Here is a 24195-nt window from a genome sequence, read left to right as displayed (position 1 = left end):
TAGTCTTAAGAAGAATACACAAGTGGATGATGTGATGAACCCAACAGTACATTTCTGCATGAGGTTTGTTTCATTGGTGCAATGAACAAAAAAACAAACAAAAACAAAACAATCAAAATCATGGTTGGTAAATGCTGGATTAATACTCCTTGTTATTTCAACATGGTGTTATTTACAGGTTTACAGGCTCCAACAATAGTGACACCTGGGCGGGCAGCTAACAGGTGATTGTTCTCCAATTAACTTAAGTGCAAATGGCAATCAAGCAACTTGCAATTGTAATCAAACAACAGTCATGGCCAATGAGCCAAGTTCATGGCTATGTGCCAACTGTGTTCAACATGGGGATATACAAGGACAAATATTGCTCCACTGGCAGATAATGGAGCTGGCAGCAGTGGTACACGCTTGTTGCCTCCCATCAGAGAAAAGAATGATGCTCATGTCTGCCACTAATCACATCCATGACCTTGACCTCGATTGGCAGAGCATGCCTGTTCATTTAGGGCCCCACAGGGACAAGCAGAGAGACACTGAGACAGATGATGCATCATACGAGTGCATGCATGTGCGCACACACGCACAGATCGCAGTGTAATTTCCTGGAGGTGCCTGCTAATTCATTTGACTTTCTGGAGCAGCATGACCCCAATACACTGCACAGAATTGTGCTCCTTCTCTCTCTCTCTCTAACACTCACCCACTCACCACTGTCTTTCTCTCAAACACAGCCTCGCACTGACACACACTCCACACACGCTCTGTCTCACTTTCCATTTCCTTATCTGGTCGCTTGCTCTTAGCAATCAGTCTGCCATCCATCAGTAATAATGCAGGCATTTAATAAAGCCAACACCGGGATGGAATAAATAATGTTCCAGAGGAGATAAGCCCAGCAGCAGCCAGACATCTATAGCCGAGTGCAGACAGGGCAATAGCTCCATAACTGGGCTATCGCGGAATTAGAATAAGCAGAAAGGGCACCTCATATGCTATGTAACTAATTGTTTTTTCAAGAAACTTTTCTGTTTACAATATAATATTTATTTTTGTTATATCGTTAAGTTACAAAGTGAATAATTTTTCGTTATAACAACATCAGTAACATTTGAAGTTGCAACCCGTAACCATGCTAAACCACGAAACATTCCCTGTTAAAAACAAGATTACAGTACTGTTTGTAACAAAACACACAGTCAACTTGTATTTTACAGCACTTTGTGATGTTTTCTGATGGTTGTTTAAACTATGACACTGTAAACATTAAGGGAGTCTCAGTCGCCCTGGATGGTTGAATTATCAAATTGTCAGCAATCCAAATAATTTGGACTCACTCCAATCCTTTACAAAACTACTAAACTGGAGAAGGAGGAATTTGCAGTCAGATTTACAGTGTCATCTCTCAGGTATTACCCTGCATATTTACACACACACACCCACATACACACGTACACAAAGATATGTCAGATAAATGCATGAAAGTGTGTGTGTGTGTGGGGGGGACACCATATATAGACAAAACCACAGAGGAACAGACATTCACAGCGTTTACATCTAAAACACGTGTAGTTGTGGAATGCAGAAAGATAAGAAAAGGTTCGGCCTTGTGACAGACACCAGTGAGTCCAAACCAGGTGCTCTCCCCCAGAGATAAGCACACAGTCACTCAAACATGAAACGCAGTCGCACATTCACTCGGAGACACACACAACTCACTCGAGCTTTTAGATATCTAAGCTTTCCTGTGTGTGTCAGGTTTCGATTTGGTGACACGGAAGACTTATTGTTGCCACGTCTTTCTGTCAAACACATGCCTCCCGCCTGCCAGTGACGCAGAGTGGCGGCGTAAAATACAAAAGAGAACGTGAGAGAGTTAGAAAAGAGAAGAAATAAGGGAGAAGCTGGGGCAGCGCGAGCGGATAAGTGAATGAAACACAACATAACTCTAGAAAGGACGCGTGTGTGAGAGAGACATGGGGAGAGAAACGGCTGTCTCGCTCATAAATCTGCCCCCAGCCAGTCTAATTGGCCATAACTATACATCACTCCACGCCACTGTGCTGCTATTAACCATGACCTGGGCCTCTCTGTCACTTGCACAATATAAATAACCCGCTGTAGCGTCCCATGGGATGCTGTCAAAGGAACAAATCAGGTTAAAGAGAGGCAAATTGCATGTTTGTTACACTAAAATCTCCATCGATTCAGCTGAATTTCTTCAAAAATGATCACGTTATGATCTCACCTCTGAGTACACAGTCTGATGTGGGGTTTTGTTGTGGCAGTTACATCATATTCAATTGATGGGCGAAAGAGAGGGCTGACAAATTGAATTGCTGCTGATTTATGGTGGAAGTGCCCCTCTGATGCACATATGAACGATAAATAATCCACAGTCCATTGACCGCTGAGCTGCAGAGACACTGTGGTCAGCATGGCTTTGCTGATTTTTACAATGAAACAAGTCTTACCCAGGTGATGTTATAATAATGATAAATAATTAGAAAATGCTCGTTTCTCAGCGAAATTAATTTTCTCAGTGCCACTGCGTCCTTGCTGGCAGGAATTAGTGCCTGCAAGTAGAGGACAAGCTCTCTGCTGTCATCATGTTCCTGTTCCCTCTTTACTTTTAGCGAACACACATGGTGTCAATGTGACTTGGCGAAAGCTGAAGAGTTAAAAAGTTGTATCATAAATAAAAGACTAAATAAAAAATCAGTGCAGTAACTATGGTCCTTTTCCTGTGAAATTCAGAAATATGTTCTCCCGTCGAATCACTACTCTCCCAGATGTGTAGCGTTTCAACTCAGGAACTTTTTCCAGGGACTACGAACCTTTGGAGGAAATCAGTGCGTTTCCATCACAGGGACCAAGTTCTAGACTGAAGGACACCTATTGTGCTTTTTGTTTTTTTCTCTTTCCCTCAGCATTTTACATAATGTTCTTGAGCATTTAAAAGATCTTGGTGTTAAAAAGAGCCCACCAACAGGAGCTCCTTTCTCCCACAGAAAACACCGCTCCTGAAATACCCGGTCAGTAGTCCCGCCTTTAATTCTGTGACTTTGTGACATCACTCTATGTCACCTTGTTACATATTTGCATAATTTATGCGCCTTAGTTGTTATCGGTGTGGGGTCAGGCGTGTGTGAGCTGACCAATCAAAGGAGACTGGGTATTCACGAGGGGGTCTTAAAGAGACAGAAGCAAAAACAGAGCGTTTGATACAGAGGGGGAATGCAGAGCTGCAGCACTGGACAGTATGTGAAAACTGATCTGATTTTGAGTATTAAAGCATGTAAACCTAAACCGCTAGTAACCCAAAATAAAATGATGAACCTAAAAGTCAGTACATGTCTCCTTAAAATCTGGGGACAGCTTTTTCCTCAGTGCAATAAAAAAGCTAACCATCTCTAGTGATTCACACAAATTCAGCACCAACCATCTGCACCCACTCACCACATGTTGTCTGAGATGACACCTGGAAATAAGGTGAGTCTCTGAAGTGATGAGCTCATCAAAGAGCCAATAGTGGGGCTGAAAAAAAAAAAAAAAGATGATGAGGTCGCACGCAGGAGGGCAAGGTGGCCAATTGCTCCTGCGCGCTCCAATTGCGTGCGTGGCTGTGATGACACTGAAACCTCTTAGAATTAAGTGACAGCTGCCGGGATCTCGAGGGCACAGAGTAAGAAATTAAATCCCAGAGCGGGGAAGGGCAGTGCTGGCAGGAGTATAGTGGGTATGATGACACACAGATTCAGCTCAAATTCATGTCTTGGTGGCAAGAAGCTGCGGTAAAGATATCGGACCATCTACCAACGTATCAATTACATCTCTCATGTCATCTTACATGTTTGTTTGTCCAAAAAACACCAAACAAATAAAAACAAATCCCTCGCATCCCATCAAAAAACATCCCTTAGAGTATTTCTGGATACTGAAAAACCTTCAAAAACTTAACACACAAATCACAATGTGTCACAAAGTGTTTATTTTAATATTTCATATTACTGCATGAAGGGAGGGTGTGATTTAGGTCTTTTCAATGTTGGGAAACATGAAACAGTCATATGAAACAATTCTGAGTAGAACTAACAATACAGCAAGCAATGTCTCTTTAATTTTTAAACATTAAAATGTCCTGAACTGGGATTCAGTGTGTTTTTACATAGTCTTTCCTAGCTAGCCCTTGGTCTTGGTACAGTCGTACGGTTTCCACCACTGTGCAAACTGCAGGACTTTTTTCCTCTGATCGTCAAAGTTCTCTCTTATCGGCTTCCTCCAACGACGCGGCTCCAAGTCCATCATGCCTCCAACTACTTCCTGTGAGGGGATGAGAGATTGATCACATTGAATTATTTCATGTAAAAGGCCTGGAAGTCATTTATTGCATTACCATGTAACAGTGAAGTCTGTTTGATGATATTTCTGTAACCAAAAACAGGAAAACATAATGATGAAGCTTTTATGCACATGCACTGACCTTGCCGAAGTAATGAGGAAACTTCTGTTCATTTTCAATGACATGAGCAAATCCTCCCTGAAGTCCAAAGTCAACAGCAAAGTATGGCAGACCTCGAGGAACCTAAGAGGCATTAAACAATCAACAGGGATGAAATAAGGAGGTTAAAAGGGTAACAAATACGGTGAGGAAGAGTGCAGGAAATAGAAAAGACAAAAGGGAACCTACAGCATGGCGGATGTCTTTTGAAGAGAGGTCGACAACCTTCTTGTTCATGGCCCACTCCTCGTCACACTCCATGATAGCTTTCTAAAGGAACACACAGACTCTGTCAATCCCATCCCGATACTTCTGTCTCAAGTGAAACCAGACAAAATTAACTAATCAGAGGGATAAAGACACACACACACACACACACACACACACACAGACCTTAAAGTATATGGGTGCCATATCGCCCAGTTCTCGGGGTAGTGGGATACACTCGAGGACCAAGTGTTGTCTCCTGCGTAGGTTCATGTGCGTCTCCATGAATACACAGTCCAGCTCCTGGGACTCAAACATACGCACTAAAGTACGGCGGAACAGCTGAGGACAGCAAAGCAGAACAGAAGTGAACTCCATTAAATTTTAATCATTCTTGTTCGAAATGAATGAAAGCAGCATTCAGTTCTGATTATATCAGACACTGCTGACAGTCAGAGACGTTGTCACTCAAGCCTGGACTGATATGGCATGAAGCGCTGACTGGCTAACCTGCATTTCAGACCACACGTCCTCATCCAATCCGGTGGAAGAGCAGTGATGCTGGAGAGGACAGATGAGACAGTGGCCCTCTGCCATGGACACTCCTGCAGGCAGGCTCACGTACGCCTGGACACAGGTTGCCAAAACAAAAACAGAAAACACTTAATGCATCGATCAGTCATTAGATTAATTATATCTGGATTTCTCATTCCGACCAACAGTCAAAAACCTACAGTTTTTTTTTTCATTTAGAGCTGCAATGAGTGTTGATTTGATTATTGGCAACAAGTCAAAAGATTACCCAAAATGATTAATTATTTAAGAATAAAATTGTAAACTCTGGTTTCAGCTTCAACATTATAAAGATCTATTCTTTTAAGCTTGTAGATTAAATATAAATTGGTTTTGGTTGGCTAGACAACACACTTCAATTGGCAATAGACATTTTTTAGCTTCAACGTATAATTCACCAGTGTAGTGGCTGAAGCAAAATGACACCATCCATGTATAGATTGGTTCCCTATGAACACGGCTTTCACTATGCTATTCAGTCTGCCCACCGGGACAGATTCCTGCAAAAATTAAGGCAGCAGTACATCACAAAGGAAAGTGTTGACTAAATTGGGATTTTTACGGTTGTTTGCTTAGGACAGAAGCCAGGCTGCCAGCGCTGTCTTAGCCAGCAGCTGAAACAGTAACGCCACAGGGAAATACTAGGGAGAGGCAAAGTTGAAAAGTTTACTGTTACTGCTTTAAAGACAACAATTTTGGGTTATGATGAACATTTTTCAGCACTGTGATACTTTCATAGGTCTAACAATGTATCCATCAGTTGAGATGAGTTGAGTTATTTCTTTCTTATCCTGTTTTTGATTATATTCCTGCAAACATGATCATAACAGTATCCAGGTGTGTCTTCACCATCTAAACCACTATGAGATGGTTAAGAAACACGGTGTTTATATGCAGCAGTATCCTGGTATCTATTGAAGTACTTCCAGTCAAATATCCAGGTGACTCAAAGGTCTTATCCAGTATTCTGGTACCCGATAAGTTGTATACATGCAAAAGATAACCAAGATACTTAAAAATCCTGATCATATCCAGTCAACGATTTACATGTTTGCTTGTTAAACAACTGAAACAATACATCCATTATCAAAGTTGCCCAGTCCCCTACGTTCCCTCTTACCTTGCTCCCTATAGCCACGATGAGATGCTTCTGGAGCTCTTGGCTGCTGAAGCAGTGCTGGCACTTCTCCATGGAGGCAGCCAGCCTCCTACTCTCGCCGATGGCTTTGCACCTCATGCGCTCCTCCTCCCTGCCCTCGCCCTCCCGCTGCGCCGCACCCGACACAAACATGTCATCCAGCGTGTAGTTATCGCCGTCTGTCTTCCCCATCATCTGGAGAGTGGAGTGGAGCATAAGTGGTGGCAGTGGAGAGGAGAAATGGTGAATGCTGTTCAACACGAGTGTGATTATTCTTGGCCAAACATGCTAATGTATAAATGGGCATAAACAATTGTTTTCTTGCTTTGGATATGTTTGATTAATCATTTGTGCACTAAAAATGTCACTTTCATTTTTCAATTTTAAGCTTGAAAACAAAACAGATTCTAAGCTGACACTTCACCAAACAGGAAACAAAATCTTGCTAATCTTTAAAAATGACTGTAGAGACACCGACTGTCCTTAGAAACTGGCTGGTAGCTTCACTGACGCAATATTACCGTCTGTGCTGTTTCCACGCCTGTGTGTGCGTGTGTGTGCGTGCGCGTGCATACGTGTGCGTATGTGTATGTGTATGTGATGTGTGTGTATTGCCCTGTATGTTAGATGGTCTGCGCGTGTTAAACAGTGTGAGGCAGTACGTTGAGTATCGACTCTGGTATTTCTACGTCTGAGTCTTGTCACCATGGCGACCGGGCAACAGGTTGGAATCTGTGTGTGCGTGTGTGTGTCTGAGAGTGAGTGAGTGAGTGAGTGTGTGTGTGTGAGAGAGAGAGAGAGAGAGAGAGAGAGAGAGAGAGAGAGAGAGAGAGAGAGAGAGAGAGAGAGAGAGAGAGAGAGAGAGAGGCAAGCATGGTTAAAGTGTGTGTGTGCATGAGTCGCTGTGTAGGAGTGAGTGAGTGAGAGTGAAAATTGGATTAGTTTAGTGACAGCGTGGGAGGGAGTGTGTGTGTGTGTGTGTGTGCGCACGCGTGGGAGTGAGTGAGTGTGTGCAAAGGAAAGTACCTAAGAGTGCCGCAGGATTACAGGTTTATTCACACACACACAAATGCCATCACACACTTACATGCAGACTAATTACAGAGAATATGAGAGTAATAAATCAATGTCAGGTTCGCTGCTGTCGATTACGTCTTAGCTAATGAGAAACGGACACACTGTTGATGCAGTTTTAAATTATAGATTGTGGATTCAGCATGCCGCAGGAGAGTGGAGGGGATTAACATATGTCTGGCACACTACTCATGCTTTATTGATAAATACACTATGATAAATCTCCAGACAATGCTAGTCTGCTAACTTAGCAGACGCCGTCTCTGACCAATGGATAAAACTGGTATTTATAGAAGCCCTGCCATGGTAACTGTAGATGTATTTTTAGTGTCACTCTTTGTAGGTGCGGACCGTGTGTGTGTGTGTATATCTCCTATATCCCCTTGTTTGTTAATGCCGCCCCGCCCCACACACACACACACACACACACACACACACACACACACACACACACACACACACACACACACACACACACACACACACACACACACACACACACACACACCTGTCAGGAGGATTTTCACACTATTTGTTGTCATATTCCTACGTAGAGGGAGAAGAAGTAAACAAGAAGAAAAGAGAAGAAGCAATGTGTCTCAGCTCGCGGAGAAGTGCAGTCTGTAAGAGTGCAGATAGACTGACAGGCGCACCACAACCTGCCAGCACCCATCTGCTGCTGTGCGTCTATTTCAAGCACACAGAGGAAGACAGAGTTGCAGAGAGAGACGCAGAGATGCAAGAGTAGTAGTGGAGGGGAATGGATAATGCCACAGAGTTAAATGCATAATGATCTGACAGAGCAGAACCTGAGCGTCTACCTGTTCAGGGTGGCTGATACTTTAACCAAGTTTAACTGAACATGTCTGTCAGTTAAACTTGTAAGCTTTCCATTGCTCTTTGAGTGAGGAGAGATAAAAGCTTTGATGAGAGAGTCATTCATCGTCTTCTGAGCTTAACCAACACAAGTATTCTGCCATCTAATAGCTGGATCCAAAACTGAACAGGCCACAGGTCCAGTCCCGAACCCCAGGTAGTATTAGCAGAGATGTTTGTATGTCCATACATGTGTTCACATGTTTCTGTAAGCATCTGTAATCATTCACAACTGCTCTTGCCTCCTTTGCAATATTTGATCAGATACTGAAAGACTTTTGCTCAAGTATGAAGGGTGACCAAAGTAACATTTTACCACGATATCTTTACTTTCCCTCGGATTACTTTTTAACACGCTGGTTAACAGACTGCTCAAATGACTCAGCCCTATTGCTCTCATTCTAAAAAGAAGAGCTAGTCGTAAGTCCATCAATTAAATGATCTAAATGACAGGTGATCTATCTGTACACAGACATGAGAGTAGGTGGTAGGAATCAAAAATAATGTACAAAAAAGCCCATTTAAGATGAAAACGTGTTAAGTACAAGCCAACTTCATCGGCCTAATGTGAGTTTAAAAATTTCAGGTACAAACAGTTCTGGCTTGCACCGATTCATTACTTTCAACCCAACTTGCCTGCTGTGTCCTAAATAAATTAAAACAGCTTCTCTTTTTCTTTTCGCCTGATGAGTTGAAGAACCTGCCACTGAGTTGAGTTCACGCAATACTCTGACTAACTCTGAGGTGGCGTCCACAGTGACTGATCAGAGAAGAAACACACAGAACAAAGTGGAAAACAGCAACCGAGGCTCTATGAAAATATGGAAACCCGGCAGGACCACAGCAGCGGTACCACAGGTGTGCTTTGAGGATTAAAAGATAAGAGAAAAACATTTCAAATAAGATTTGATTACAGTGTTATTAGCACACTGTCTTTGATGCCATAAGCTGCAATCTTGTGATAACAACAGCTCTCAGCTTGCCAGATAGTGAAAAACTTTGCCCTTGTGTTGCCAGATTTAGGCATAACTGATATGAGCCCTACAATGCCAAGCTGTCAATCATCTCATCGAGTTTTTAACCTCTAGTAGCACTATGGAACCTTCTGCATGTAAGCGGGCACTCGTATTTGTCTCATGCGCACACACAAACACAGTCCAGCAAATGGTTTCACACAAGTCCACTCATCCCCAGATAGAAACAACTGATGGGTGGTAAACTTCCAATCAAGTAGGACAAGTAGGAAAAATTGATTTTAAGTGTTTTATGAGGAAGGAAGTTCATTTATCATGATTGTCAGATTGGTGAGTAACACTGAATATAAGCATATATTTACTTGTTCACAAGAAAAATGGTTACCCTGTTCATTCTGGTAATAGTTAGGTTTCTTACCTTGGCAGCCATGCGGGAGTAAAGGGCATTCTGATCCTGTGAAGTGCTCATCTTCTCTCTCCTCACCATCTCCTTCAGACCCACATCGTCATCATCCTGGAAGTAGCGCACACGCTCGCCATCAACATGAGTCTCAATCTGAAGAGAGAGGAAAAGACAGGAAGATCAATTCAGGGGATATTTGATGCTGCATGTAAAAGACACAATCTTAAAATCACATCCTTGAAAGGGAGGATTTAGAAGGTGAGAGACAACAGTGGAGAGAAGAAAGAGGGGGAAAACAGACAGACAGAGATGGATGGACCTGAGAAAGACAGACTGATCCGAGGGGAAACAGACAGACAGTAAAAGAGACTGGACCACTTAATAGATTTATAATAACTATAAACAGAAAATGGACCGGAGAGCTTTGTTTACATTACACACGTTTCAACTTGGAGTCAGGTGGAGTTGCTGCTCTCATTACACACTCTGATAAACATCAAATGACAAGGAACACATAGCAGGACACAAACCTCATTTAATCTCAATATCCCTGTCTTCCATCTGTAACAGTGTGCAGGATCCTCTCTATCTTTGTTCTCAGTGGTGACTTTCAAGATTTATTTTTACATGTGTGCACCAGCTTCCAAAATCCTTTATGAAAAGCTTCTGTCCCTGCTGTCCCGTCATTTGTTTGTGTCCACTGTCTGTCCACCCATCATTGCTCTCTCTTTACCGCTTTCTTCTTCCGCCGTCCTCCATGGGGCTCCTGAGGTCCAGAGGGGGCATTGACAGGCCAGGCCCGACCTGATTGGTCTGTTCTGAACAGCAGGACTTCCTGGTCTTCACTGGAGCGACCTGCAGCCTGAAAAACCCAGACACAGCCAGAACATTTTTCACTTTTGTTTGTTTTTGTTTAAAGACTGACAGTTTCCCAAACAGTATTTTCATGTATGCATGTTTTGGGAATTAAACAGATACTGAAGAAGAAAAAGGGTAATAACAATAACAATATTTGATGATGGAAAACTTCCAACAAATGACTGACATGGTCACCTGTCTGCAACCGAACCTCAGGTCAGAAATGCTACATTTGCTAATCATATTCAATCATATCTTTTGTCCCCAAACCCAAAGATATTGAGTTTACCTCACACACAGAAGTAAAGAAAGCTTTTTGACTTGAAAATTTTGACATTTTCTTCATAAAAATTATTCAAATGCCTTATTCGATAATCAGAACAGTTGACAATTAATTAAACAGTTGAAAGCTAACCCAGTAATTGGTTAATCATTGCAGCTGTTTTAATAATTGAGTAGTTAAAAAAAATAGTCAAAATTCTGATTCAGCTTTATTCCTTCTTTACTCCTCTGTGGAAGCAAACTGAATGTCTTCAGAGGGGAGAAAAAACTGAAAACTAAAAATAAAATGAATAAAATCTGCTGCTCCAGTGCCAGTTTAGCACACAGGTCCATGTTTTTCATGGATCAAAAAGTTTGCTTGTTATAAGGAGCTTAAGTCTCAACTGCAACTTTCTGGAGCTATTCTTGATTTTTACAGAAAATATAAACAGGACACCATCTCATCAAGTTACGCTCACTTAAATACTTCATTGTTGTAAGTCAATTAGATTGAGAAGTAAAAGCGGTCTGATGTACCCGCAGCTGTTGCCAGAATGGACATTCAGCAAAGAGTGAAATTGGACCTGACATGTCAAGACGGAAAGCCAAAAACAAGAACACGTTGGGAGTAGCAGAGAGGATGGGAGACAGCCACAAGAGAATGAAACTGGATTGGAAAGGAAAGAAATGATTGAAGGGAATATTTCCCCTGCTCCAGTTCAGCCTTTCAAGGCTCCACATGCAGAGAAGAAAAACTGAACATGAGCCAAACAGGCAACAAGAGTCAAGAAAACACTGAATAAGGAACACGAGCCAAAAGTCTTCCATAACAAGATAAATTAGAAGGGTCTCCAATGAGTGCAAATCAACAGCACTCCATCTCTAGGAGGGTTGAAGTACCGCTCATCTGGTAAGTGTACTAAAACAAAGAATTATGACATCTCTGAGGGGTGACTGAGGATTTCACCCTCATCTTTTAATTTGACGGGACAACTTTAGCGGGGATGAATCTGGCCTAACTTGAAAATGATGATATACAACTTACATAAATAGTCCATGTGTTCATAAAGTTGTCTGGAGTCGAATGATGTTGGAAATATACCTCCATTTATATACATGAGTGCGCGTGTGCCTGCATTTCCAAAGAGGGGAGATAAAGCAGTGCTGAAGTGTCAGGGTGCTGCCATCGCTCTGTGTTAATTGCTTGCACTACATACGCAGACAGGATGGCACATGTAACCTCTTCTGCCTCCATTTCAATCTGTCTCGTTCTCCTTCTTTCACTCATATAAGCACAGGGCCACACTCTGAATGACCCCTAGTAAGAGAGACATTTGTTTCCCATTACGCTGTGCTAAAATGCCAAACAGGAGCCCTTTCCATACGGACGGCAAGACGTAAAAGCCGAGCTGCAGCGAGTCTTCAAACAAACAAATTCCTTTTAAAAAGCAGTCAGACGTAGCGAGTGTGTGTGTGTGTGTGTGAGGCACTCCTCTGCCCTGCACAGCGAGAGAGATGGATGCTGCCGTAACCTGCTGTTTGTGTGTGTGTGTTTGGTTGTGTAGTTTAGAAAAGATATGGCCTTGAGTATTTGGATTAGCATTTAGACTACGGGAGAGGAAAAGGAAGCAGCCAGCAGATAAATCTGACACAGCAAGATTCAGCGAGTGTGTGAGAGTCAAGTTAAGTGCTGTGTGCAACTCAGTATCTGTTTCTGTGTTTGCATCTGTTTACATCTGTGCAAGATCTGAGAGCGAGTGTATACTGTACATATCCAAGTTTGGGCTCTGCGTCTGTGAAAATGAGCAGTGTTTTAGAGATCTGAGAGATACAGTTGTAAGCACAGAGGGAAACTGATCTCAGGAAACAGTAAGTTTAGTTAAGAAAGAGACAGATAAAAAGAGGAGAAATAGAGAGAAAATGTAGCTCCAGGGAAAAAAGTTGACTTTTCTTCCATCATTCTTCGAACTGATCATGTTTATCAAACTGTGGGTTGCTCTCTGTCTTGTCCAATCAGTTCTTACAAACTTGCTGAAATGAATGCAAAAGGCTCAAACAACAACCCAATTATTGGTTGAAGCTGTTAATGCTAGTATTTGCCCTTATTGACACTAGTTCAGTTAGTTCAGTTTAATTAGTTCAACGATGGCCGTGACGATGAATCTTTTAACAGACCTGCTTTGATTTAGCAGTTTCTTGTAACTTCATGCGGGCAGCGTGGCTCTCTTTGGCTTTATGTGCTGCATCCAGCTGCGATTTTAGCCTCTCAACCATGGCCTGAAACACACAAACACAGACAGAAATTTTTAAAAAGATCAAAGTCAGTCAACAATGCTGTGTACAGGTTTATGGTCATACACAAGGTGTTGATACAGTGATGAGGACAAACTAACATACTATACATAACAACAACTAAAAATTAAAATGATATACAGCTGCAAATGTCTTAATGCAAATTTAGCTGTGCTTTTTGATGACTGGCTGTAATCAGAAACACTAAAGAAGCCTGAAAGAATGAAACATCTGTCTGAAACACACACAGAAGCTCTTCAGCCATACAGCCGGAACAGATATCAGAACCTTTAGGTACAAGGCACAAAAGTTGAGCACATGACTGCAAAACGCACTTAACACAAACACTCATGAAGAGGTTTGGGAATATCGGCTTGATTGCTTAGTCGTGTAGGGAGATGCCGGATGTCACGTTGATAACACTTAGCATTATAGTGTGTGTGTGTGTGTGTGTGCACTGTGTGTTGTAGAAGACTGTTCTTTAACGCTCTCTATAAAAGATCCCAGTAGTATTGACACATGAAGACGGACAGAGTGAAAGTTAAGTGTACGGATCAATGAAGGCCATAAATTAATGTATCCCCTGGTGTGTTAAATCAATCTTTTTTTATGCTCTACAGTTTTCATATCGACAAATACTTGCATGGTAACAGATAGATACAGTATATTGATTATTAGGTTCCATTTCTTTATCTTGACTATATCTATATTCTCCATTAAAAGTCATTGTGAATGACAGTAACGTAACGATGACCTACTTACCGTGTTGCCCATGATCTCTGCTTTCACCAGTTTGGCTCCCAGTTTGTTCATCTCCTCCTCTGACATCAGGGGAACTTCTTCCTCTTCTTCCTCTTCCTCCTCACTTTCACTCTCACTCCTATGGTAAACATGAAGAGGAGAGTTTGAACCAAAACCAAGAGGCCGAAAGGGACATTTAAAAAGTAAAAAACACCAAACACTTCCTCAATATAATACTCGTGAAACACAAACACTCCGTTTGTTTCCAAAGCCTCCTTTCCTTCCGGTTTCTCCTGCATCTCACCTCCTGGACAACAGGATCTAATGATTTAATTATTCCACGCTAATAATAGTCCAAAACCCTCTGATGGGACACTTATTTGTTAAGTTTTTTAAGTTAACCATTTAGTTGTTTTCCTCCACACTCTCACACTGCTCATCTGTTATGATTCATTTGAGTCTTCCTGCCCCCCAGAGATCATTACAGCCCTGCCTGGGAGGATCTGAGCTGCAGCTCGGGAAGCATCGTTCTAGGCTATTACACTTCTCATAGCCTCATTTCATTCTGCTGCCACACTGCAGACTCATTTCATGCTGCAGGGGTTCTGTATGCTGGTTTACCCAAACAACTTAGCCTAATGAGGCAACGCACAGAACAACTACGGAGGCTTTGCAAAGCAGTGATACTCCGACATCTGGCCTACAATGCCGCAATATGTTGGGACTGCCATGAAAATAAGAAAACACAAAAGTTTCTGTGCCACTGAGTGTTGTTGCAGTTTAGTGCCCCTTTAAAAGAGACAACATAATCATATATGTTGTAGATATAGAGAGGTTAGTTAAAACAGAAAGACAGCTCTTAGGACAGAAATAGAACAGATGATATATGAGTTATAGGCTCAGAGTTCAGAGGGGGTTTTTCTGGGAAATTCAACACTAATGATCATAAGCAGATAAGCAGTTCCCATGAAACTAAATAAGTCAAATCTCGTCAAATATCGATGCAGATTCCCTCTGCTGCCACGACAGCTCAGCATTCATCTTCTTTTCAAAATAAAAGCTCAAAGATGCCGTAACAGCTGTTGGGTCTTCAACAAAAACACAAAATACTGGTTTAAATCAGCAGGTGCAAAGGAGTTTAAATAGTGTGTTTATGCTGTCATGATTGTGACAGCCAGTTTCATGTGAGTGGACAATAGCAGGACTGGGAAATAGCAATAATACAACTGATTCACTGATAATGTCGACCCAAATGCACATGCAAGTGGAATATTCAGTCAATCCAATGGTGTTTGAAAAGACAACACAATAAAAGGCTTAAAACCTTGATGTCGTTACAGCAGTTTTATCGCCACGCAGACCGCCTTGAGGATCAGTTACAGTGTTCCCCGGATCCCTCTCTTTCTCCTGCTGTGGTTTTTCCGTGCTGTCAGATTGTTGGGCAGGATTGCTGCTCTTTTTGCAGGTCGGAATGCCGGTGTGACGAGGACCAGAGTCTTCATCATCGGAACTGGGTTTCAGAAACCCTGCCGTCGGCCTTGTTGGACGAGGACGGCGTTGCGGAGCTACACAGGAAAAGAAATTATAAAGCAACTTAAGCCTTTCCATACTGTGTAAAACATCTGATGAAATAACTTTTGTGTCCTGATTTGTGACAGAAACTGAGCAGTCTGACCAAAACTGTAAATACAGTCACTGCTGTCTGTTTACTTTTGCACAGCTTGACATCCATTAGAAAAGGCCTCGACATCAACCCACCTTCACTACTGTCATCATCCTCTGAGGGTTTGAGGAAGCGGCTCTTTAGTGACCCGAGAGAGGACGAACGGTGACTCCAATTTTCTCCTGATGATGATGATGATGATGCAACATCGGGCCTCTCTCTTTCTTTATCCCTCTCTCTGTCTCTTTCATTGTCCCTGTCTCTTCCTCCATCTCTTTCCCTGTCACCCCCTCTCTCGCTTTCACTGTCTCGATACCTCTCTCTGTCTCTTTCATTATCTCTGTCTCTCCCTCCGTCTCTTTCACCATCTCTATCTCTCTCTCTATGCCTGTCCCTCTCTCTAAACCTGTCTCCGTCTCGACTTCTGTCATCCTCCCTGCCTCGATACCCTCCCCTCACCCTCTCCTCGCCTCTTCCAGCACGGTATCTCTCTCTGTCTGCAGGTGACGAATCCCTTTCCCTTTCGTTTCTTCTCCACCGATTTCTCTCTGCCCCATCTCCCTCTTGCTTTCGCCATTTCTCTCTGGACTCATTTTCCTCTCTCCTCCAGCCACCTCTCGCCATTCTGTCTCTTTCTTCTCCCACTCCTCCTCCTCTCCTCTGTCCATACACAGCTTTCTCTGCATCTGCAAGTCTCTGCTGAAATTCCTCCATTGACTACAAAAGAAGAAGACACAAGACATATTACAATACTAGAATACTTGAGAGTCATATTAAAGAGATTCTGAGAAATACTACAACTGTAATATGTTTCACGATTAGTTGGAATGATAACTTATGCATCACATTTTTCATTTTCATCTACCTGCATCATTTCAATCACTGGAGGTCGAAAGGTGCATGATACGTAAAACAAAGTTAAAAACTGGCTAGCTACCTGATCACAGTAGTATTTATTATTAGTGTTATATCATTATCTGCAAAAACCTGCAGGTTACCATGAGTTACAGCATGTTAAGAGCTTTTTCACTGGCCCTCTGGTGGAATTCTCTTAATATGTCTGCAATGTAGCTTAAGAGAAATCCTCTCTGTTAGGCCAGACAAACAGCTGCTTAAGAATAATTCACGAAGGTTGCTGTTGCCATGCATAACCAGCCTAAGCCACCTGTATTCGATGACCTGGACATGAGATTTAACCATCGACTGTTATTTCTCCAGATTCACTTAGGCTACTACCACCCATTTATTTAATTCAATTAATATTGTGCTCATTGGGAAAATATGTTTACCATAGACACAAATCAGTTCCCTGTATCAGTGCAAAAGTGATCAGTCTCAGATTAGAAAAAAAAAACACATAAATTCTAATTTACTCAAATTGGTTAAAATGAGTCCTCAAACTTCACCATCTACTCAGCTGTTCTCGCGTAAAATCCACTACAACTGCCAAATGAACATTATGCCGAGTGGGAGCTCAGACTTGAACACAACTAATAAACCAGAGGCACACAAACACAAAGACTGTATTGTAAATGATAAGGTAGAATAACAGTATATCTGATACAAGATGCCCCTGCCTAAGGAGAAGAAACACAAATGAGGTGAACTGCTACGGCTGAGTTCTCACAAAGGCGACAGAAAGCACACACATGCGTGCACACACACACACACAAACACGAACACACAGAGATATGCACACAATGTTCTGACAGTGACAGCTTCAATGCTGTCAGCTGGAAGAACAAATGCTGACACTGCTGAAAGTAACTTAACAAAGGACACTGGGCACTGTGAGAGTGTGTGTGTGTGTGTGTGTGTGTGTGTGCGCACGTGTGTGTGTGTGTGTGTGTGCGTGTATGAACCCACGGTGTAACTGAGTAACATTTTTAGGTCCAAATTTGCAATAAACTTAATAATATTTCAACGTTCTCATCAGTTCGGTATCTTTTTCTTGTAACCATATGTGCTGTATTGTGCATGTGAATGCGTGAGATGCCAGTGTGCCGTCAATTCTCACTCCGTATCTTTCAGCCACCACGTCTTTGAAGCTGCGCTGCTCCCTCTCTGCCTGCTCCTTCATCCTCTGTTGGCTCTTCCTCAGCCAGCTCAGACCTCCATCATTCACCACTGGACCTGCAGAAGCTGCGGGAATAAAACAGGTACAAGAAAGGACATTCAAAATCTTCTGTGAGTCAGTCACATCTTTCACATTCTCATTTACATACACATGTCAAGACAAGTAAACTTGCCAGTGGTGGACCATAATTACTATTAATACTTTTACTCAGGTACTGCACTTCAGTACAAATTCAAGGAAGGTGTACTTTACTTGAGTGTTTCCATGTAAAGCTTATTTAACCTTCTACTTCACTACATTACAGAGGCAAATGTTGTATTTTTGAATTCAATTTCATCTATCTTTGAAATTTAGTTACTAGAGAATAGTAATTCCGCAAAAAATGTAATCCATGCTCATGAATGATTAAAGAGGAAAAGCAAAGGGCAGATCGAGTGAAAAAAACATCATTGAACAGAGTCATTTGTGAACATGATGATGTTTAATCATCTGCTTTAAATGTGGATGGACCAAAACTGTTGAAGAAAAAAACAGCAAAAAAAATCATTCACAGACCTGTTTTATGACATGTTAGTTATTATTCACTAATCTAACATTTTACACCTGCTATGGATCAGTGTGAAGAACCATTGTGTATAAGGGTCTCATCCACAAATCAGTTTCTGTCAGCAAACACAGAACTGGTGTATGAATTGCTTTGTTCTTGTTGTACCGCTTCAAGCTGCATATTGTCTTTTCAAAATGATCCTGCAGCTGACAACACAACACCTGATCATTCACAAGCATGTATTTCGTAGGATCTAAACAAAACAAAGTGTATCCAATGCTTATAACACACACACACACCTTCTGAAAATGTTCTTACTCCGATGAGATAAACACACTGGCACACAGCTTGAAGGGGACAAGTAAGCAAACAAACGTGTGTGCGATGTTTGCGTCATCTTTACTTTTTTAGGAATAAAGCTTACAACAGAGAGGCCATGCCAACTCCAGAGGGAACTGTACTCACTGTGTAGAGATAACGGACACGTGAACACATACCTGCATTTGCTTGTCAGCTTAACACAGCTTACCCTCCCTCTCTTTCTCTCCATCCGTCTCCCTTTAATGAAATCCCTGACTCAAAAGCTCTTCCTTGCTCCATCCATCCTCTCGTTCGTGCTGCATTTTCTGCACATGTAATTATATTCAAGTCCGCTCTGGTCTTCAAAATTCTCAGACATTCTGACAAACTCTCCAGCTCACTCAAAAGAATGCTTGCGGGTCATTAGAATTAAAGGAGCAAGAGACAGATTATTCTCATATACCTCTCAAAAATAACAGTAACACCTGGAACTTCAAGGCCAACATGGATGGGAAATACTTAAATGGCACGAAAAAGATCAACAAACCCACAACAGCTGCGTAAACTGAGGACAGTTGTTTGATATAATCACAAGCAAAAGCAATACAGCCAACATCTCAATTACTATTTTCAGTGAATAAATATAATGCCTTGGTAAAGTGTGCCCTTATTTAAGCACAAGTTTAGGCTGGCTGATCCTTGTATAGCCTGACAGATATATCTGTATCCCCAAAAAGAATATTTTTAGAGATTATAATGTAAAAAAAGATTCTTGGGGTCATTTATAATGATTACATTCCTGGTGAAGTTTGTCGTTTCATTGCATTGATTTCATTTCAGACAACGATGATTGTTGTCAAACTGTAAAATATCCTGACTTTGTCACAAGTGTCTGTGACAAAGAATGAGGTCCAAAAAATGTGTGTTTATCAGCCATAGGGGTAAAGAAATGAGAGATGGGGTGAAAAATGGTCACAGTGAAGAGCGTGACCGCTCAAAATTGCACACCGTTATTCCTCTTCTATCTTTTTCTGCACTTGAGGGGAACAGTGAGGCAATAGTTAGGCAACAAAATGTTCAATACTACAGCCGCACTGCACTCTGGTCTACCAAGGGCTCCGTTTCTTCTACAACTTCTGTGTTAGATGATTTCACTTCACCAAGATTCAATCAATAAAATGTGAGTTTAAGAGGTTTATGGTATTTCTCCACATAGCTGGAAAACGTTCTCCTGTCTAACTCCTGGACATGCCTCAACAGACTGATCTCCGTTGTTACCTTTCTTTGCTGCAGAACCAGCCATCTCCACTGGGGGCAGACCACTTCCTCCATCTTTCCAGTATGGGTTTAGCTCCAATTTGTGCAAACCAGCCTAAGGGATCCACAAACACACACATACACATACACATACAACTGAATCATTTATGTGTAGTGTCAATAACAGGCATACAAATACTGAAAATTCAGACAAAAACGCCCTGCAGATAACAATAGGTATGCACGCGCGCACACAAACACACACACACACACACACATACACACATACACACACTGTCCAAGAGGGGCCAACCTCTGTTACCTTGGTAACCACACAGTTGGTAAATTGAGGAGATGGACTACACACAGTGTTTTCACATATTGCGCAATCCACGCACACACAAACAAGAGCGTTTTTTCTTTCTCTCTTTTATACACACAGTCATTTTGCATTAGGATTCAAATAACAGATATAAGTGAGTCAGCCAGCTGAGGTCATCATATGTATAAGTTGTCTACACCCTCTCTGGGCCAACAGTGGACCAGGAGCCACAGTAGATGGGATTTTGAGATAAGAAATTGGACAGAAAGGTGAAAAATATACACACACAGACCTGTTCAATGGCCTGAGCCTTTGCTCTCTCCTCCTCTTTCAGACGTTCTTTCTCAGCTCTTCTCTCTGTCGTGGACGTGGTACTCATCGCCAGGAAGTCAAAGGTCATCCATTCGTCTCTCTAGGGGACAGAGACAGACAGTGTGCATGGTTAAACAAAGACAGAGTAAGCTGTATAGATCAAGAGAAGATCAATGACCACTTAGTAGCAACTTAACACCAAACAGATACGCCCTCACGCACATTTAGCACAAAAACAAAAGCCAAATAAATCCTTTCAAAGCATTTAAATATCTGCAACTTATCACTGATGCAGGATGGTGCTATGAGTAAATATGTTGTTACCTGGACATTCTGGGCTGTGCCGATGTTATTCTCTGGGGGCTTGGATTCATCAGGAACCTGCCAGGCTTTAGCAGCTTGTGTCTGTGGCTGAGCTTCAACCCAGTCATCCTCTGAGTCCTGACAGGAAAAGCGAAGAATGATTAAGATGATTAAGATGATTAAAAGTTGAATGTTATAAACTGTTTCCATTGTATAATAAAAAAAATAGTTTAAAAAGCCTAGTTTAAAAGGAAATCTAAATGTAAGTTTATAGCTCACCAAGAGAGGCAAGCATTTTCAGCTTGGAAGTACAAAAGTTAGCTCAATTAAAAATCAACATTACTAGTGTAACAGGATCTACTGGCACTACTCAGGTGTTAACTTGAGAAGTTGTTTGAAGGAATCAAGCAGCAAAAAATGACTTTATAACGTACTCCTGAGCTGTCACTAGAGCCATCTCCTGCCTCAGCTGCAGTCCTCTTCTCCTTATTGGCTTTCTTCTTCTTCTCCTTTTTTTTCTTCTCCTTTTTCTCCTTCTTCTTCTTCTTGCTCTTCACAGACCCATCCTGAAGGGGATTCAGATTCCATAAGTTAGGTTTCATCTAAACATTTGCACTGTTTGTTGTTATTAAGACACATTATTATCATAAAGCCAGCATATGGTAAGAATAAATGAACCTCGTCTGGTTTTGTTTTTTTGGTATGTGTGTCTCCACAATGGCAGACCATCAAGGGCTGTGTATCCCAAAAGCATGACTGACTACACCAGGTGTCATGGTAGTTGATTGACATCGCTATCATTGTCATTAAGTTTTGTCCTCTGGCTAATTACACTGATAGAAATCATACTTGCAGTGAAAGTGGAGGTTCTGTATGACACCAATGACAATATAGTCAACACTGTTTTGGGGCACGATATGGCTGTGACTTGGTAGTTAATCAACTACTGCAACAGAGTGATTAAGCAGTTTATGGTGTTGTACATTTCTAAATAAAAGCTATGCTGGTTTTATATGCACAATAAGAATTGGAACACTGAATTGGAAGAACTCTGTATCCTACTTCTTTAATCTCCTGCAGCCTCTGATTAATCTCAGGGAGCATCCATGTGTCCTCCCCTCTCTGCCTCTTCAGCTCCTTCCTCTTCTCTTCCTTCTCGTACTGCTGCTTAGCCTGTAGGACATGATGGAAAAAAGCATTATTAAAAATAAAGGTACACATGGGTTGCAACAGTAGGCAATTTTCACTGCATGATAACCATTGCACAAAATTAGGGATTCACATGAAACCAACCATTTGTATGTTTTTTTCATGCACACATAAGGGTAAGGGAGTCAAAGATGTAGCAGGCAAATATGGTTTATTTTATATTCCATAGCTGTGACAAAATGCTATGGTTAACTGATGAGATGTTTGGCTCATGTCTACATTGCGTGGTTCTACACGGGTACAGCAGTTCAGCGTTACGAGTGTGACAACAGTGTGTTTGTTCTTCTTCTTCTCTGTTTTATTATTTCATGGTATTACACAATCATTATTATCAACTGCCATGACGCTTCGAAGAATTAAAATTTGAGGATTTGGTAATGCTTTCTGTGATTTCATAAATGCTCTGCCCTGACAAACATGTAACTTGTTATCTGAATATGGTAGAATTCAATACTGTTGATATGTACACAGCAAATCAATCTTCAATTTTCATACTACGGTATAGCTTAAATTGGTTTACAGTAGCAACGCTAGTACACCAACATTTGTGTTTTCAGACACTTCTATCTGGTGCCAATCAGTTGCAGAGCTGTACTGATCCTAAGGTTTAAAAATAATAATAATAATAATAAACAGGGACATTTTTCGCATCACAGAAGGAAGGATATTGTCCTCATAAGTTCACAATGCCATGATACTGCTGATAATAGTTACGATTTTCAAATATTTGAGCATCTATCTGCACATTTCTCTCCACTGGATGCGAGGACAATGACAGCAATGAGTCCATGAGTCAATATGAGCCGGTTCCTCTTCAAACTTAAACGCAGAATGAATCAGACCCAGCCACACTCAGCTTCAGCCAATCCGCGGACAGGTGAGCCGGGCAGATAATGTGTTTACGACCTTTAGTGCTCATCTACAGGAAGCATCATTTGTCTGCATCACCTGCTCTTGTGTTGCTGTTGTGTATCTGGCAACTGTGCAAACACAGCTGCGCGGCAAAAAGATAACGGATAGTTAAATGCCTGTATGCGTCTGTCATTACTAAAAAAAAAAAAAAGAGGCGGCGACCATGACTTAAAGCCTCTATAAAACACAGCCTATCTGTCCCAGCAGTGTTTGTCCTCTCATTTCCTGCCTGCAGACAGTTAAACAGTATCCAACAGTCCAGGCACAGGCACAACCAGATTAATGTGAAGGCACATCGGTGCGGTTAGCTTTTAAAGGCCGCGGGAGAGATGGGCAGAAACACAGAGATAGCAATTCACATCCCGGAAAAAGATAACAGTGTACAAAGCCGCAGCTGGAGTCCAGTCCTAACGTTAACGTGCCGTTAGTTGTTAGCCTACTTAGCTTGTTAGCTTCAATTCGGAAGAGAAGGGTGTGATTTAAACAGCAACAGAAGCAAATAAAGCCGACCACACATTACTTACTGGGTTGTTCGCTACAAAGCTAATAGTTTATACCTTTTCAATTGCCTCCTGTCGTGCCTGTCGCTTACTAGCCTTCCTTTCGTCGATGCTGCTCGAACTCTCAAAACTGACACCGTGCGCCGCCATGACGCTGTCGTAAATGCTTTCGTCAGATGTCGTAAAGGGCTGAGTTGTCGCAAAGAGACAGGACCACAGCAGTGTTGGGTTGTTGTTTTTTTCCAAATTTCATGAAATTTCATAACTTTTTTTCAGTTGACAAATGATGATTTCTAAAGCTCATATATAAATATATGAAACAAACAGAACAAACGTAAGAATAACCAAAAAGAAAACATGGTAGTCCAATCAAGATTAAAAAATACAACAATTATTATCAAGAATTATTTGTATTTGATCTATATTTATATGGTTGTATTTTCCTAATGATTTGAGAGGTCTTTAAAATTTTTGTCAACTGTTTTAGAAACAATATCGATGTGTTTGTGTTAAATAGAGTGTAATCAACAGAATAGGTCAGCCACAATTTTGGTCATTTTAGAGTAGATATACTTGAAAATATATCAGTTGTCAGGCTGCATTCAAACAGCACTAGCCTGGAATGCCCAACATTAAAAAAGAAAGTTACTGCTGGAAACCAGACTGTAAATCAGGTTTTACCCCAGGGTAAGTTTACCCAGTCTCTCTGTAAATGTAACCAAATGCTTGGGACATGCTGATATGGCCTCTATGTATATGGCTATGAGTATGAGCTATGTGTCAAGTCATATTATATGCATTGCTATAGTCCCATCAGAGGGCTTTACAATCTGTACACTCCTTTTCAATTTATCCTGCAAAAGAAACAACTTAACCAAAAATAAATGGGGGAGATCTC

At 41.5% G+C, this 24195-nt stretch overlaps 1 protein-coding gene across 1 annotated transcript; it reads right to left on the bottom strand.

Moving 5' to 3' along the window:
- Positions 1–3965: 3965 nt before the first annotated feature.
- cwf19l2 (CWF19 like cell cycle control factor 2) lies at positions 3966–23496 on the bottom strand. The gene is made up of 19 exons (XM_037083884.1): positions 23355–23496; positions 21739–21849; positions 21111–21242; positions 20698–20814; positions 20354–20473; positions 19761–19854; positions 17576–17700; positions 15654–16275; positions 15220–15460; positions 13917–14034; positions 13038–13139; positions 10477–10605; positions 9759–9896; positions 6399–6611; positions 5216–5332; positions 4892–5047; positions 4688–4768; positions 4481–4582; positions 3966–4320 (listed from the first exon to the last, which is right to left on the bottom strand). Exons 1-19 carry the CDS (start codon positions 23445–23447, stop codon positions 4180–4182), a joined length of 2952 nt encoding a protein of 983 aa, XP_036939779.1. The 5' UTR covers positions 23448–23496; the 3' UTR covers positions 3966–4179.
- Between the last annotated feature and the right edge of the window lie 699 nt (positions 23497–24195).

The sequence above is a fragment of the Acanthopagrus latus genome, chromosome 2 (genome assembly GCF_904848185.1).
Source record: "Acanthopagrus latus isolate v.2019 chromosome 2, fAcaLat1.1, whole genome shotgun sequence".
Taxonomy (NCBI): Eukaryota; Metazoa; Chordata; class Actinopteri; order Spariformes; family Sparidae; genus Acanthopagrus; species Acanthopagrus latus.
The sequence above is the reverse complement of the archived record's forward strand: the minus strand, read 5'-3'. Positions and strand labels throughout refer to the sequence as shown.

What these genes read in the sequence shown, in the direction of transcription:
- cwf19l2 (XM_037083884.1), bottom strand. Translation starts at nt 23,447, where the DNA reads ATGGCGGCGCACGGTGTCAGTTTTGAGAGTTCGAGCAGCATCGACGAA. An exon ending in TGGTTCTGCAGCAAAGAAAG is followed by an intron (nt 17,701 to 19,760) that starts GTAACAACGGAG and finishes TTATTCCCGCAG; the next exon opens with CTTCTGCAGGTCCAGTGGTG. An exon ending in TGGCACCCATATACTTTAAG is followed by an intron (nt 4,769 to 4,891) that starts GTCTGTGTGTGT and finishes GTGTTCCTTTAG; the next exon opens with AAAGCTATCATGGAGTGTGA.